The sequence below is a fragment of the Porcisia hertigi genome, chromosome 26 (genome assembly GCF_017918235.1).
Source record: "Porcisia hertigi strain C119 chromosome 26, whole genome shotgun sequence".
Taxonomy (NCBI): Eukaryota; Euglenozoa; class Kinetoplastea; order Trypanosomatida; family Trypanosomatidae; genus Porcisia; species Porcisia hertigi.
In genome coordinates this window covers 341,898-357,365 of record NC_090585.1, presented here as the reverse complement: position 1 = coordinate 357,365, position 15,468 = coordinate 341,898, and the positions used below count along the sequence as shown (strand labels likewise).

The 15,468-nt window shown below is 60.1% G+C and overlaps 2 protein-coding genes across 2 annotated transcripts; both read right to left on the bottom strand.

Moving 5' to 3' along the window:
* Positions 1 to 228: 228 nt before the first annotated feature.
* On the bottom strand, positions 229 to 1,668 carry JKF63_04138 (uncharacterized protein; the record flags this gene model as incomplete). Its single annotated transcript, XM_067900131.1, has 1 exon — positions 229 to 1,668. The coding sequence occupies one exon, from the start codon at positions 1,666 to 1,668 to the stop codon at positions 229 to 231; it is 1,440 nt and encodes a 479-aa protein (XP_067756315.1).
* Positions 1,669 to 2,448: 780 nt separating this feature from the next.
* Positions 2,449 to 15,132, bottom strand: JKF63_04137 (uncharacterized protein; the record flags this gene model as incomplete). The annotated part of the gene is made up of 1 exon (XM_067900130.1): positions 2,449 to 15,132. The coding sequence occupies one exon, from the start codon at positions 15,130 to 15,132 to the stop codon at positions 2,449 to 2,451; it is 12,684 nt and encodes a 4,227-aa protein (XP_067756314.1).
* Between the last annotated feature and the right edge of the window lie 336 nt (positions 15,133 to 15,468).

The window sequence follows — 15,468 nt, the reverse complement described above, 5'->3', positions numbered from 1 at the left end:
ACCGCCAAATCCGAGACAAACCCTCACGGAGCTCTCAGAATGCAGGGCGGTGGGTCTTCGTCGCACATCTGCTGCCCTACAACGCATGTGCCCATCGCCTACTAGCACCACCACGCACCCCGTGCACACCGCACGACCTGGCATGTGCGCAGACACACCCGCGTGGTATCAAGCACAGCGGACACACACACACAGACAAGAAAAACTGGAAGGGGTGAGTCACATGTTTCAAGCCGTCTTGGCCTTCTCCGCCTGCGTGGCGAGACGCTTGATTTCGTTCACAATCTGTAGGTTGACGCGCTTGGCGTAGGCGATCTCTTCAGCGTGCAACTTGCTGTCTGCGTCCTGCTGCTCTTGAAAGCGTTTTTGTAGGCCGGCGTACTTGGCGCGCCATTCGCTGACGCGATGCTCACGACGGCGCACCTCCATCTCGAGCGCGGCCTTCTCGGCGAAGAGATGCTGATAGAGATCACGCTCAGTGCTCTTGCGCACTGCGTACTGGCTGGCACTGTCGAGGAGCACATCGTAGGTCTCGATGGACTGGCGCATGTTCCGGGCTAACTCGTCGAGCAAGAGACCGCGCTCCGGGCACAGGAGGGTCACCTGCCGAATCAGCTCGCGGAGGCCGTCGTTGTAAATGCGCTCTCGATTAGGGCAAACAACCCCACGGGGGCGCGCCGACTCGGAGGCGCAGCGGTGTTGAAGGTGCTTGTAAAGAAGAACCACGTCCAAGCGAGACAGGTGAGCAACGTCAGCTCTGCGCCAGAGCACAGGCGCGCTAGAATTATTTGTGGCAGACAACGTTACTGCTGCTGCAGGGACTCTCGATGGGGAAGCGGAAGCGGTAGGCGTCGGCCCAGCATCACCTGTGCCTGCTTCTCCACTCTTGTCAGAATCATCTTGGCTACCACCACTGGGACCCACCGCCTCCACAGGAAAAAGAATTTCCATCGCTTGCGCTACCGTCATCTTACTGTAGCCGTCGATGCCGTTGTAGGCCCCCCGCGATGCACAAGACAGAGTACTGGCACACCTACCGGTCTTCGTCTGCGCGGCGGCGGCAGCGGCGGCGGTGCGCATGCGTGTCTTGACGAAATAGGCGTTCTGTACCGCTGTATCGAAGGGCTCACTTGGATCCCGCTGGCCACCCCCGACCTCAGCACCGATTTTAACGCTGGCCGAGAGAGAGTTGTTGCTGATACTCCCGCCGCTCTTGGCGTGTTGTGTCGTCTTTGCACCAGCGGGTGGTGCTCCACCGCTGCCTGAGGCACTATAAAGCGCTGGCACGGAAGGCAGCGTTCCGGGTCGCTGAGACGACACTGGCGCTGGATGTGGTGCGGCGATTGACATGCTCGGTTTTTTCCCTGGAGAGACTCTATCGGCTATCACGACCCCATCACGAGATACGGCGCGGTCAGCAGCGGGGAACGCGGGACCCTTGACTTTGGTAGCCAAGTAGCGTTCCGCCATGACCGCCTCATCGATCTCCCGTAGCGCTAGCGCAGCGTCATAGTCAAGAGGAACATTCGCATCACCCCCAAGCTGCTGCTGCTGCTGCCACCTTCGTTGCAGGTTTGGGCTGTCGGCATCGTCAATATTGACAGGTACGGTGCAGTAGAGCACAGTGCCCATCACTTCGTAGATGCTACGACCTTCCGGAACCGCCATTGCCGTCCCCAGAAGCCTTTCCCCGCTGTGTGTGTGTGTGTGTGTATGTTTCTGATGGTCTAGACACTTTGTTTCAACTGCTTACACTCACGTCCATGTGTGCGAGTGTATACGTATAGGTGAGTGGATACAGAAAACGGGGACATGAAGGGGCACGAAGATAGAATATATATTTGCGATGAACAGGGAGAGGAGGAGCTCAACAGGTGTAGAGAGAGGAGGGGAGGGGAGGGGGGTGTGCAGACTGTAGCGTGCTTGCTGGAAGGGAGGCGAGAGGGGGAGCCGCATTATGCTTGCTGCACCACAAATCAAGACGTGAGGCGTCAAACGAGTCACTGGTGGGATGATCCCAGGAGGCTGTCTCACACAGCCAAAGCGTGAGCGGCAATCGCGAGAAGGCGGAGGGGGGCATAGAGGGCTTTCTCATTGCCCCTTTTTTTGTGAGGGATTTTCCTTTCCTGCCCCCTCTCAGTCGAAAACACAGACAGACAGAGAACTGTGCGGGTGTGCGCGCGCGTGTTTGAGGGGGGGGGGGCGGGGAGGGGCAGGTGATCACAGAACCTCATCGTCTGTGTGGTGCACTATCGCCTTGGATCCCCACATTTTCGATGAAATGCCTGGATGCGCTTTGGATGGGCGAATGCGCCACCTCGGCTCTCGGCTGAGTTTCTACCAACATGATCCCCATGTGCGCGTGAGTGTCTGCGCGAGGCGCCACCCACTCCACCCGCCGCCGCCATGACTTGTTGCGCATCGTCAAATGTTTTTTTCTTTCCTTTGTCAGAGTCCCACCGCAGTGTGTGTGGCAGCGCTCCGGGAGTGGTACGCCTCCAGCGCCCGTCGCGCCAACTTGTTGTATCGCTGCACGCGCATCGCCTCCCTCAGTACCTCATTCTGGTGAAGCAGCCAAGCGCGCCTTGCCTCTGCACCACTGGCACCCGGAGTGTGTGATATTGGAGGCTCTGCCTTGTACAAGACAGCAAAGTAGTCGTCGTCGTCTCCAGATTCGCGGGGCTGCTGGACTTGGTCGTCTTGCGGTGTAGACGGCGAGTTAGCCAGTAAAATTGACAATGGCGTAGTAGTCAGCGCTGCGGGTACCTCCAAGTGTGTAGAGGCGTTCGATTGGCCGTGTCTCGGGGGATCCACTGTAGCCGCCGTACTTCCCGACTTCTGTGGTGAAGTACCGCCGACCGCACCCGCTTCCTGCCGTCGATATGCCCCCAAAAGACTCGTCAGCGGCATACGAAAGCTGTGTTCCACTGAAACCTCGCCCCCATCACTGTGAGCACCCGGGCGCTCCCACACGCTCCCGCTCGCACATGGCGCTGTAGCGAACGACGGCAGGGCTGTAGGCGGAGACGAGAAGCCGGTGCCGCCGAGCGGCGTCAAGTGGACATGCTCGTCAGAGTTGCGCATATACACACCCTCGGCGGTGCTCTCTACTGCGTGGGAGAAGGCAGCAGTATCCGCCTGCTTTACCTGCGGCAGATTAGGCAGGCATGACCACTGCGCGGGCACCAGTCCGACATGAGCCGACGACTGTAGCCGGGCAGAATCCAAGAGCTGCGGACCTTCGCCTCCGACCCCCAGCTCTTGACCCTCAGCGCAGGTGGAAGAGGACCGCATTGTCGACTGCGCGTTGCGGTCTGTGTATCCCCACTCGGGGACAACATCTGCTCTCCCACTGATCGCTGAGACACCGCGCCTCAGTAACCTTGGCAGCGTCGAGGAAACATCCACCGGCGCCAGCCACTCCACCGGCGTGCGCGACCCCCACCCGGGCCATAGCAGGGTGCTGACAGCCTCGCTCGCTTTCGTAGCGTCACCAGTCAGCTCACCCCTATCTGCATCGCCACCGGAACTGGACGTCAGCGTCGCTTGCGCTAACCTATCAAGTGGGGGGTGGCTCATCATGCTGAGAAGCCCCTGAAGCGACTGAGACCACGGGCTGGTGTTCGTGTCTTCTGCAGCGAGCCGAGCTAGTCGCCCCTCGATGATGTCTTCATCACTGCTTCTGGAGCCGCCGGCGGCGACGCTCAGCATGTCACGTGCTTTGTCCAAGAGGGCATCCACACCACCAGGGGCATCTCGCTCCAGCTGAAGCTGATACAGGTTGCCAAGGGCATCGCCCACGATCCAACGCAGAGGTGACGCCGGTGCGAATACCCCCCTGCCGTTGGCACATCGAACGCCACCGTTGAGAAAGCCGGAGACAACAGTGACGCCGCTACTGCAGAAGAAGCTCCCAATAGATGTGTCACGCACACTGCCAATACACGGCCATTTGAGGGACTTGACCATTCCCTCACCAGCTGCTGACCCACAGTGGGAGTGTGGGGGTGGTGGGTGCACCGCCGTTAACCACACCCTCGTTGAGCCGTCAGTGCAGCCTGCGAAAAGCACAACACTCCCCATCTCCGCAACAGAGGGGGCGGAGGGAAGTGACGTAGCGCTGGCATCAAGCGCCGTTTTTAACTCGAGCGGCAGCGGACATAGCTCCACGCTGGTTGCCTGAGGAGTGGTCGTAATGCGGTGAAGTGTGGCGCCGCTAGTGCAAGCATCGGCTGCGTTCCCTGGTGCTGACGCTGCCTGGCCCGTAGTAGAATGGGTGAACCCCAGTCGTCGGCACAGTGTAATGGTGGTGTTGGGAAGAATGTAGGAGCTCAGGCACTGGGAGACGGCCGATGGTGACTTCGCACCAGCATCAATGGATTGCGCTGTCGGCACTCCGAGAGCGTCGGCATGCGTTCCATGGCAAAGCGGCACTTGCACGCGAAAGAGAAGAACCTCGCCGTTGCTTGTGGTGACAGCTACAGCAAACTTCCCTGTTGCCTCAGCCATCCCCTTTGTCGGTGCCGCTGGCGGAACTTCCACAGCTGAACTAGCAGACGTGAAGTACTCGTCTTCGCGGAGGAGGTAGTCAAGGTCAACCTCGAGCTCCTCTGGAGCTGCGTTTTCCGAGGTTTTTGGAGGCACTGCGTCATCCTTTGCTTTCGTCGCATCACTGCCGGTGTCCCACAGCGGCGGCCTGACCGCCATTCCCACATTCGGCATAGCGCCGGTAGTGCTCGCCAGGACAGCGGCGCCGTCATGGGTGACCGATGATACGCGCAGAGTCGAACACCTGCTTAGGGCACCCTCGTAGCCGTTGCTCAAGAGCATGAACAGCCGTCTCTGTGCTACGACAAAGGCAAGCTTCAACTGCCTCCCCTCTACTGTGTGCGCCAACATGGCATCCGACGCACCCGCCACGCGACTCCGTTGGGGGTGCTGCGGGTGTTGTGGGCTGAGCCACACGACACTCGTGATTTCCTCTGCCTCTGAAGTGTCTGCCCACTGCAATCGATGCCGATGCAGGCGCAAGCGATAGCCGTTGCGCAGCTCCAACTCTGTTTTGCGACAGCGAGACAAAAGGCGCTGAAGTCTCATGGCACGCTCATCGAGCGCCTGTCGCCGATGCCGCAGTGTCTCGTTTAACGTCGCCCGTTGCGGTAGCGGCCGCGAGCTGTTCGCCACAGAGGTGCGTGCTTCACCCTGTTCAACAGAGCCAGTGCGCGGTTGCGTGGGCTGTGGCCCTCCCACCTCTGCCGAAGTGGATCCGGTTACTCCCACGTGCGCCGGTAAGCTAGCGGCAGGAATCGTGCATTCTGCAAAGGGCTCCACCTCACGACGCTCGACCCTGCCGAAGCCCGTGGCTGCTGGTGGTGCCACGACGACGTCATCGCCTGCGGTCGGGCGCTCTGCGACGTCCTCGCTGCTCTCAGTGCAAAAACTGTCGCTCCGTTTAAAGGCGCCATCAGAAAAATTGGAGGTGTGGTCGGCCGCACGGCGCTGCCGACGGCGTGCCTGGTCAGCTGCCAGGAAGTGCGAAGCAGCGTCGTCAAGAACTTCAAAGACAGCCACATCACCGTTGGCACAAACAGCAGTCACGGTTTCAGTACGCCGATCATCGCTCTCTGCCGATGGCGATGTGAGGATGGTGGCAGCAGCTGCGCTGCTGCCTGTGTGCCTGCAACCTGGCAGGGGCGGGCTCTCGAGTGCTAGCGTCGTCACTTCTCCATAGGTTTCCTGTGCGTTTCTGGCCCCTTGGGCCTCACACCGGCATCGATAGTCATCGATCGATCCCGCACTACATCGCTCAACGATGCCCAGTGAAATGACGGGGTACAAGCCATGCTCCGGTACGCGAACGCGGAGCAGCAAGCGGCCCTCCACCTGGTTCAGCCCCGGAGAGGACGACCACACGTACACGAGGCCAAAAGCGACCCCGACGACGATGCGAGTGTCGTGCAACGCTAGACAGATGCGCGTGATACGACAGCCATCGTGCTTCAGGGTGAATGCCGAATCCAGGGGCCCCCGTGTCCGGAGGCCGCACCCCGAAGTCATCGACACAGAGCTCGCTCTCTTTCCCCAAGTTTTGGATCGGCGCAACTCCGCTGCCCCAGTACAGCCTCCGCTCGCTGCTGCCCCACTTGCCCAGCGGCAGGCGATGTCATCGCTCTCCTCGGGCATCCGATACACAATCGCTACGCCATCTGCTGAGCCGGTAACGAGCAGGTGACCATCGCGCGATGACGCCACAGCTGTGATAGCGGCAAAGTGTGCGACAGACAAACGGCGCCTGGACATGGGGGACTGCGTTCCAAAGCCGCCGGTACCGCCGGTGTCCACTCGCCATGCCTGCAGCGTACGATCCTCGCCCGCGCTTAACAGCACAGCTCGAGGTGCTTGCGGGATACCGGAGCCCACACCCTCATCCTCACCCTGGCCAACGCGCGGCGGACGAAAGCACAAGCCGGTGACCGCGCCATTGTGGCCGTTGAGGGTAGAAAAGACCGATCCGGTGATACCGGTGTACGTCAAGCGCACAACACCGTGCTCGTCTGCTGAGGCCATGCACTGGCCGTCCAGCGACGCGCTGAGCCGTGTGACAGGCGCGGAGTGCAGCGATCCCCACCGCGCCACTACCGAAGCGGAAGCGTAGTCCACAATAACAACCGTGCCGTTGTGACAACCGACAACGCAGGTGACGGCGAGGGAGTTGGAGAAACAAAGCGCACGAACGGGAGAACCCAGCGCGAATTTGGTTGACTGGAATGCGACCTGTCGATGCTCTGGACCGTGTCGAGTCCTCCACTGAGACTCGACACGGTGTGACCGCCGACCCGCAAAGCGAAGCTGCCTGGGTGGCTGGGGTGGCACCTTCATGTCTAAAGGAATCACTGGAGAAGGTGTGCACAGTTCCCGGGTGTTGTGCAGAACGAGCACGCCGTCCCAGCTGCCACTGGCAAAGACATCGCCTGAGCGGTGAAAAGCGACGTCTGCAACAGGGGTGTGGTGCTGCCGTTCCGTGTGAAAGGGGGTGAGCGAGGTTTGGAATGACGCCTGGTTGCTGTAAGGGAGGGTGCTCAAGGCGTGTGCATTGTGCCGCACTGCGGTCGATCTGGCCCCACCACCGTCGATATACAGCTCCCCGGCGACGCTGCCCCTTGCCCTTCGGCGCAGCCGCTCCTGCTGAAGCCGCTCTGCCGAGCCTGCAGGGTACTTGGGCATGCGTAGGTCCAAAGCTGTTTGAATCTCGCTGCACAACTTTGACGTAGCCTCCGCACCGGCAACGGCCCAAAGCTTGACGAAAGAGTCGTGACTGGAAGAGCATAGAACTGCCGGCTCTAGTGGGTGACACACGAGCCCACTGATGGCTCGCAGGTGACCAAAGCCGCGTTGCAAGAGGGTGTTATCTTCGAGACGCCAAACGTACAAAAGGCCGCGGGCACACCCTGACACAAGTAGCTGAGCGGCGTCTGTAGACACAGGCAGCGCAGCCGACGTGCCTGAGCCGCTGGTGCCTGCTGTCAGGCCATCGGTAGTGCGGGGGGTCACATAGAGCACGGCGGTGACGGCAGACTCGTGCCGCAGTGTCGATGCCGCACGATAACGACCCGCGCTGCCTGCGCCACCTACGTCTTCGGCATCCGTGTGCATCAGGTGCAAGGGCTGCTGTTGCTGCTCCTCGTCGTCGGTTGGAACACGGCGCAGAACGCCGTCATCGCCGCCAAGAGCCACCTCCGCTCCATCCGGGCTCATGGACATGGACCGTATTGATCGTGGAGAGGCAGTGGCGAGCATCAACCGACCCTCGCCGCCGTGCTGCCGCGCATTTAACCAGTGCACCCACATCATGGAGAGCGCAGAGGGAGCGGGCATGTTCTGGAGCGGTGCTGGGGGACTGCGATTCGTTGCGTCCTCTGGGCGCTGACGTTTACCTTGGGGATGCGCATTCGATGCATGAGAGTCAGTGACGCTACTGGCCCTCATGTGTTGCAATGTGTGCTGCAGGCGCTTCGTCGATGCTGCGTCGTAGGCACTGATGCACACCGCCGGCCCGACCGCGTTCCACACGCACTGGCGCAGCAACACGGGCTGACGTATCAGCACGTGGTAATTCTTCTGCAGAAAGCTCAGCACGTCACCGAGACGCCGAGCCTCACTTCGATATTGTCTCCACTGAATCGCCAGGGCACGGTGGCTGGCAAACGTACGGACGCTGCAGCCGTCCTCTGCGGCGCCGTCACCCTCTGACCGCGATGCGTCAAGCGCCAAGGACGACGCGGTTGCCGTTGCGCTCAGGACCGAGGACAGCAGCCCAACCAGCTGCGATAGCATGCGACGATTTACTAGGAGGCCCTCCAAAAACGGCAGGTAGCACACCAGTGCGGCCGTCACGTCAAGCCGGCACGCCTGCACCGACCCTTGGAGGACCCCGAACAGCTCCCGCGGTGCGTAGCGCTCCGGCACAAATGTGCGCTGGACGAGCGGATTCGCTGCGCTGCGCTGGATCGACTCCGTGACCCGGCGCAGGCCATCCCGCACCTCCTGTTCGTCGAGGGAAACGTCGATCGCCCGGTAGCACAGCTCCGCCAGCAGAAGACGCTCTTGCGCGCACTGATAGTCAGAGGTGAAGCGAAAAAACGCGCGAGCGATGGCGTCGAAGAACGTGGACGACTTGATGATCAAGCGGCCGTGATGGGAGTCAAGGCAAATACCGCGCAGCAGCGTCACCAGCCGCGACGCCGCAGCGACGTCTGATACAAGACGATAAAGGTTAAACTCCAGCACGCCACCCACAGGCTGGCGTAGAACTAGAATGCTGAGCACGAGACGGCATGTAGCAGGGTCAAAGCGCGACTGCAAATGGTGAAGTAGCTGCACATGGAGCGCTGCGCGCGATGCGGGGAGTAAGCGGATATCTTCGCGAAGCGTGTCAAAGGTGCTGAAGAGCCGCAGGTGCGTGATGGCGGAGATGAGATAGCTGGGGCGGCCAGAGTCGCTCTTACGCAACAGATGCTTTAATTCGTCTGCCGTAAAGGATTCCTCCAAGAGTTTGCCGTAATGAGCGAGGTGCAGCCGCACCAAGGTGGCGCGCTCGCCCTCACTCAATATGGGCACCGTAAGTATGCAGACCGGTGCGGTGCGGGTGCGTAGCGCGCGGGCTAGCGGCGACCACGGGCACGCTGACAGCACAAAGCGGATGTGCTGCGTAGCCAGTGGATGCAGAATTGCTCCCAAAAGACTCACAATCTCTGCCGCCTCTGAGGACTTGTCCAGGCCGTCCAGCATCACCACAAGAGCTCTATGAGCTGCTCCTGACTCCGCTAGACTGGCAACGCTCCCATCTCCCCCGGCGCCCTGCTCTCCGTTTGACCCACTAGTCATTGCAGGACCGCGGTGGGCTGTCTCGGAACGGCGCTTAATCGCGTCGTACACGTGATTCAAGGCAAGGATAAGGTCGTCGACGGAGTCCGTGTCGCTCACCGATACTTCACCGAATAGTTGAAAAAGGCCTTGAAAGGACTTGGCGAGAAAAAGAAGAAGACCCCGCGCGGAGTCGTCCTCTGCCTGCGCAGAGTAAAACAAAAAGCGCGGACTTGCCTCGGACTCAACCGTCTTCCCCATTGGCCCGAGAACTCGCACCGCCAAAGCCGCCAGCGCCGACGACTTTCCATCCCCGTCAGAGCCCTCCAAGAGTAGGATGGAGCCTGTGCCGGCCCCTTGCGCGGTGGCGCCGATGACAGGCGGATTCTGCGGATCCTCTCGTTCGCAACTCGCTCTCCCCCTCGTGTTCTCCAAAGACTGCTCCGTGAGGAGTCCCGCAGAGCCTTGGACTGAGCGACCGTCATGAACGCCCTCGGAGAGGGAGGAAGGAGTCACGTCACCTTGAAGCGTGGTATCGTGCGTCGAAACCATCCTCTGCATCTTCGCGCTGGCCTCCTTCGGCACACCGTGGTCGCTTGCAGCACCGAGGCTGCCACTCAATGCGAAGCTAGAGAGCTGCTCTAGGAGCCCACGCGGTGCGGCATATAAGTCGCTTAGCTTGCGTGCAAACTCACTCTGCGCAATCATGAACATCTCATGTTCATCAGGGGCGTCGGCACCCGCGTCTCCGCTCGAGAGTGGTGCTGCCTTTCTCGAAGCCCTCGCACTCCCGCATGTCTCCGCGACTGTGTCTAACCCGTAGGGATCCGTTAGGCGTGCAGCAGCGTGCTGCTGCTGCCTCTCTTCCTCGTCGTCATCTGGGACGGGACACACGCCGCACACACGGCAAATGACCTCTTGCAAGTTACGAAACACCTTGTTGGAGAAATCTGTCATATCAATCGCCACGTCCATCGACGTCAACGTCCTCGGCTCCTCAGATTCAGTGATGCGAGACTTGACGAGTGACCATAGCGAGTCCCCCTCTCTTGCGGTAGTGCTGCCGCTGCCAGCGCTGCCACTGGAAGAAGGATCTTCTTCAGCACCGCCACCGAAGCCATGGCGGCTTCGCACTGTCCACCTACCGAGGTCGTCTTTCCTCATCGCCTGAGTGCTGCTGCACAGGGCGGCAGATCGGGTGCTGTCTCCGCCGCCGCTACACCCACTCGTGTCTGACAGGTGCGCCTTGGATGGGCGGATGTACTCAGCCTGATAAGAAACAAGTGTGCATCCGTTCTCTTCAATTCGCTGCTTGAGGCGTGCAATCGCCTCTGCAGCGGTGGCGGAGTCAGCCTCATAGACCGCGCGACATGCCGACTCTGTTGGACCGAAGGTAGAAAGAAGGTGCGGCGAATCTCGAGTGAAGAAAAGAACGGACGGAGGAACTTCAGATTCGCCGAGACGACGCCTCGAGTTGTACATGGCGTGGCGCATCTCCAGCTCCGTCACAGACACGTGTGGGTTTGCAAGCTCCTGCATCCAGGCATAGTCCTCTGCATCGACATCCTCATCAACGACGAGCTGCAGCGGCGTCGGCGGACAGGAACCGTAGCGCGCGCCGAGCATGCCAATGAAAAATGGACTACACCGCGATACCTCGTTCAGGCACACAGAAGTGGAGAGGTTGCGACGTGTCGCAAGAGCAGGTATGCCCCAGCGCAGATCCACCTCCAGCAACGTCACTTTGAGTCCCGCTTCGGCAGCCCACCGCCGCAGTCGTGGAAATACGTCGAGTGTGACGGCATTGCGCTCGTTATTCATGTCGAGAAAAGTACTGGAGATGAAAAAGCGGCACACCCGGTTGGAGGTGATGAGGCGGCGAACCACCGCTGACGCGGCAGGAGACGAATGTCGTGCCGGATTGTGCTGACGGTGCCGAGTCGCATACTTTTCGCCCTCAGAAACGCAGGGTATTCTTGCCGTTGTAGGCGTGGAGGCGGCGGCGGCTCCACACACAAATACGTCCGTTTCGGCGGAACCCAGTGGCCCCGTCTGTCCAAGTTGTGCTCTTTGCGATTTTAGAGGTGCATCGCCCGTCCTTTTTTCTTTGCGATGGTCGGCGACTGACGCAGCAGCCCCGGTGGCAGACGTCGTCGTCCTCACGCCGCGCGTGCTCGACGACATGGAGAAGAGCTTCACAATCGAGATGAACGGCTGAGGGCAAAAAATAGGCGACACATGTTTTCCTTCAGCAGCCAGCCATGCAGGCTCCCTCTTCCTGACCTCAGCGTCATCCCAGTGACTCGCTGAGTCAACCGGCGCACCACGGCTGCTCCCCGGGCCGCTGAAGCTGGTCGTCTCCATCGGCACGTCGGACTCAGAGAGCGACGGCTTGGCAAGTAGGCGATGTATGCTTGGCAGCGCGGCGCGACTCTTTGACTCTGTATCGGCATTGAATGCCAACGAAGCTTCAGAAGCGGAGGCTATCGGCGTCAAACCAGCAGTGCTGCTCGTCAGCCACTGTAGCCGCGGCTCATTGGCGTGAGATATACGACCCCAGTCCCACCCTGTCGACAAGACAGCCTTTCCCTCTGCATCGAAGGAGGGTAGCACCACCGCAGGCACGGCCATGGCCATCGCCGTCGGCGGACGCCTTGTACTCGGGAGCGAAGAGTCCTGGAGGTTAGTAGCCGTCACATTGCACCCCGATGGCGCACCCGAGTTGATACCGTCGACGATGGCGGGCGCACTCGCGGTACGCGGCATTGCCGGTGACCCGCCGCCGCCGCCGCCGCCGCCAATGGGTCGCTGCTGACTTTTCCGGAACGCTGCCACGACCTTCAGTGCCCTGGCGCGCTCCACCCAGGTCGCCTGACAAGCGCGCAGACGGAAGCGTGACACGTGATACGTCTCCGCTGATCGCTCGATCACCGAGAGGGGACCACCGCGCGTGCGCTCCGCCACGAGTCGCAAGATGGAATCACTAAATCCCGTAATAAGAATGTCATTAGGATGGTCGAAGCGCAACCTCACCTCTTCCGGCTGACAGATCACAGCGGCGGCGCTCTTCGGCGTTGCTGTGACACCAACTGATGCGGTGATCGAAGTAGCCGCAGCCTCTGGAACCTGGTTGATCCTCTTCGCCGCGGGAGGGCTCGAGGCTTTCAAGTTCACTCCAACGTACACCAAGTCAGGGCTGCATCTGCGTCTCAGTCGCGACAAGTATACTGGCAGGTCACCAAATGCGGGGGCGTTGCGATTCATGTTTGCGTAGGTGCGATGCACACCCTCATCCAACACCAGCAAGGACTCCACCCGCATATTGCGCTCAATCACCTCGTCCAGAAATGCATACGGGAAATGTGCTCCTGCTCCATCTGCGAACATAGCAAATGAGGTTGAGAGGCGATCGACATCGACCTCCTTGCGCTTTCGCTCCAGTAGCGAGAAGCAACGCGCAGTGAGGACGCCAACGAGGCCCAGGATCCTTGGTGCCGCTTCCCGTGAAGCTGTGGATTTCTCTTGATGAAAGGGATTCGACCTGATCCTTGAGTCGGCACCCTCTACGCCATCATCATGGGCTTCGTTGCGCTGACTGCAGGTGCTGCTGTCGGTGTCCCAGCCGCTAAAGCTATCGCTGTCCCTTTCACAAGCTTCATCCACCATGGACTGCCCCTCCCTGAGGTCCCACTCTTGAAACAGAACGTACTCGTCGTAGCAGTAGAGCAACACAATACACTGTTCGCAGCTGCGCATGAGCATAGCCGCCAGAAGCGCAGCCACATCGACCTTGCGCTGGATCGACGCCGGCGCTGTCGTGGAGGCGCCCATCGCTGACAGGGGTTCGAACAGGGCAGATGTGACGCAGATGATGACGATAGAAGTCCCTTTCATTGGAATCACGTTCAGTCGCGCGGAGGTGTTCACGGCAAAGTCGAGCGCGGCACAGTACTGCATCACGTACCGATGGAGAAACACTCGCGAAACCATCGGACGCTCAAAGCCCTGGGCTGCCTCCACTAACGCCTCGCTAAAGGGTTCCGCAGCAGATTTTGATGCGACGGCGGCTCCGCCTCGCCTGTGGCGACCGCAGCCCCGTGCGGAGACCGCTCTGTTTATCGCAGAGCGTGCCTCTCGAGGCATAGCGCGAAGCGTGTCGAGAAGTGTCAACGATGTTCTGATCTGCTGCACGGCCAAATACGCGCTGTAGAAGCGATAGGGAAGCTGCCGGCTGGCAGCGATCTGCTGCTCATCTACTAACCTTTCCAAAACACGCTGGTGTGTTTTGGCAGAACAACGACGTGTGAGGATGTTACGCAGGTTGCGCAGGAGGGCCATGTACGGGACAGCCTCTGCGGATATCAATGCATCCCAGACACGGCCTGTGTTGCCTTCTTGGGATAGCAGCGTCTCCCAGGTCTCTGGCACGGGAAGACGCATGCGCTGCCCAGCGCGGCGCGCGTCAAAAACGCAGAAAGGGAGCCCCGCATCACCCCCGTGGCCTTCGCCCTTGTCCTCAATTTCAGAGCGGTCACGACTAACGTGGGCACGACCGCTCGTGCCCGTCGCGGAGAGGTCCCCTTTCGCCGAAGGTTCGATGCGCGTCTTGAGGGGCTCAGGCATCTTCCATGTGGGATCAGTGAGATGGAGCCGCATGGATCGAAAGTCCGCCTCGTTCTCTGGATAGCGTTTGCCCAAGAGGCAACATACAATGTACGCTGGCTCAGTGATGTGCAACATACGGATGAGTTGCTTAAAGGTAAACGTCTGCGGGCGTCCTGGGCGCGGCATTGTGACAGCCTGGCCGTCTTCGGTACTCAACTCGTCGTCTGAAGCTCCTTTATGTGACGGAGCCACGACTCTGCGATTGCGCCTAACCAGACGACGCTTGGCCCGGTGCTCTGCCGCTTCGTTATCATACTTGGCCATGGAAAAGACAGAAAACCTTGCAAACAAGACCACGAGGGCGCTGCGCAGTGCAGCAGGAATGTAAGAACGTCTGGGGTCACGGGGTGCGGCATTTTGGTGACGGCCAGGACTTGCCTCCGTCTTTGCTCTACCGGCTGACGGACTTGCTCTTGGGAAGTTCACAGCGCTGCTGCGTGCATCGGCACCTGAGGGTGTGGAGCGGCACCTGTCAGTAGAGCCTGGAGAACGACAGACATAACGACCCTGTCTGCAATTGGCCGTGCTGCTACTGGGGAAGCGCTGCTGAGCACGTGGAGAATTGGGTCCAGTGGCGTGAGCCTCCCCCTGAGCTCTTGGCGGGTATGCTAGCGTTTCTGCGTAGTCGTGGGCGGCGTCACAGTCATGGAAATACGCAAAGTTGGCCACCGCCAACCAGTCCGACGGCAACACAATAATCTTCTCCATGTACGCCTGTAAACATGGAAGGCAGTTCGGCTCTCGGGCACAGAGTGCGACGAGGAAACTCGGGGAGCGGCGCAGGTGCAGTTCGTGGCGGGCGTAGAGAGCCAGCTTCAGCACAAACTCCCCATCTTGGCGAGAGATGAGATGAACCAGCGCGCGTATCTGTGCCACCGTAGCTGCACCGCCATTTGGGGGCAGCGCGGGTGAGGCTGACACTGCTACTGCCCCCTCTTCCTCCGCCGTCAGTTCGCCCGCAGCGGGTTCAGTGCCTGCTGGAGACAGCTCCTGCAACGCCGCCTCAAAAGGTGGCTCCTTCATCAAACACGACGACACCAAGTCGACCAACTTCGTCTTCAATAGCGTGAGCTCGGCAGCTCGCGCCTTGTAGAAAAACTCCATTGAAGTGCGTGTGTGTTTCTGTGTGTCGGTGTGTCCTTGCACGGCTGTGTGGATCACTGAAATGTGTGGTCCTCGTGCTTTCAAAGAGGAAGCCAAGAGATGCGAAAATCGGGAGTTGTCACATGAAACATTCAAAGACAAATAAGGCACGGCCGAAAAAACGGCTTTCCCGGGACGCCCTCCTCTACTAAGCCACCCACCCCAGACGTGATCGTCAGGAAGGAGTGTGCGGGTATGTGGGTGGGTTGGGGTGGGGCCACGGTGAGGAAGAGAGGGTGAGGAAGGGATAATGTCAGCAGCAAACCTCTCCATGGGCTCGAAAGCAGAGTGAGCCGA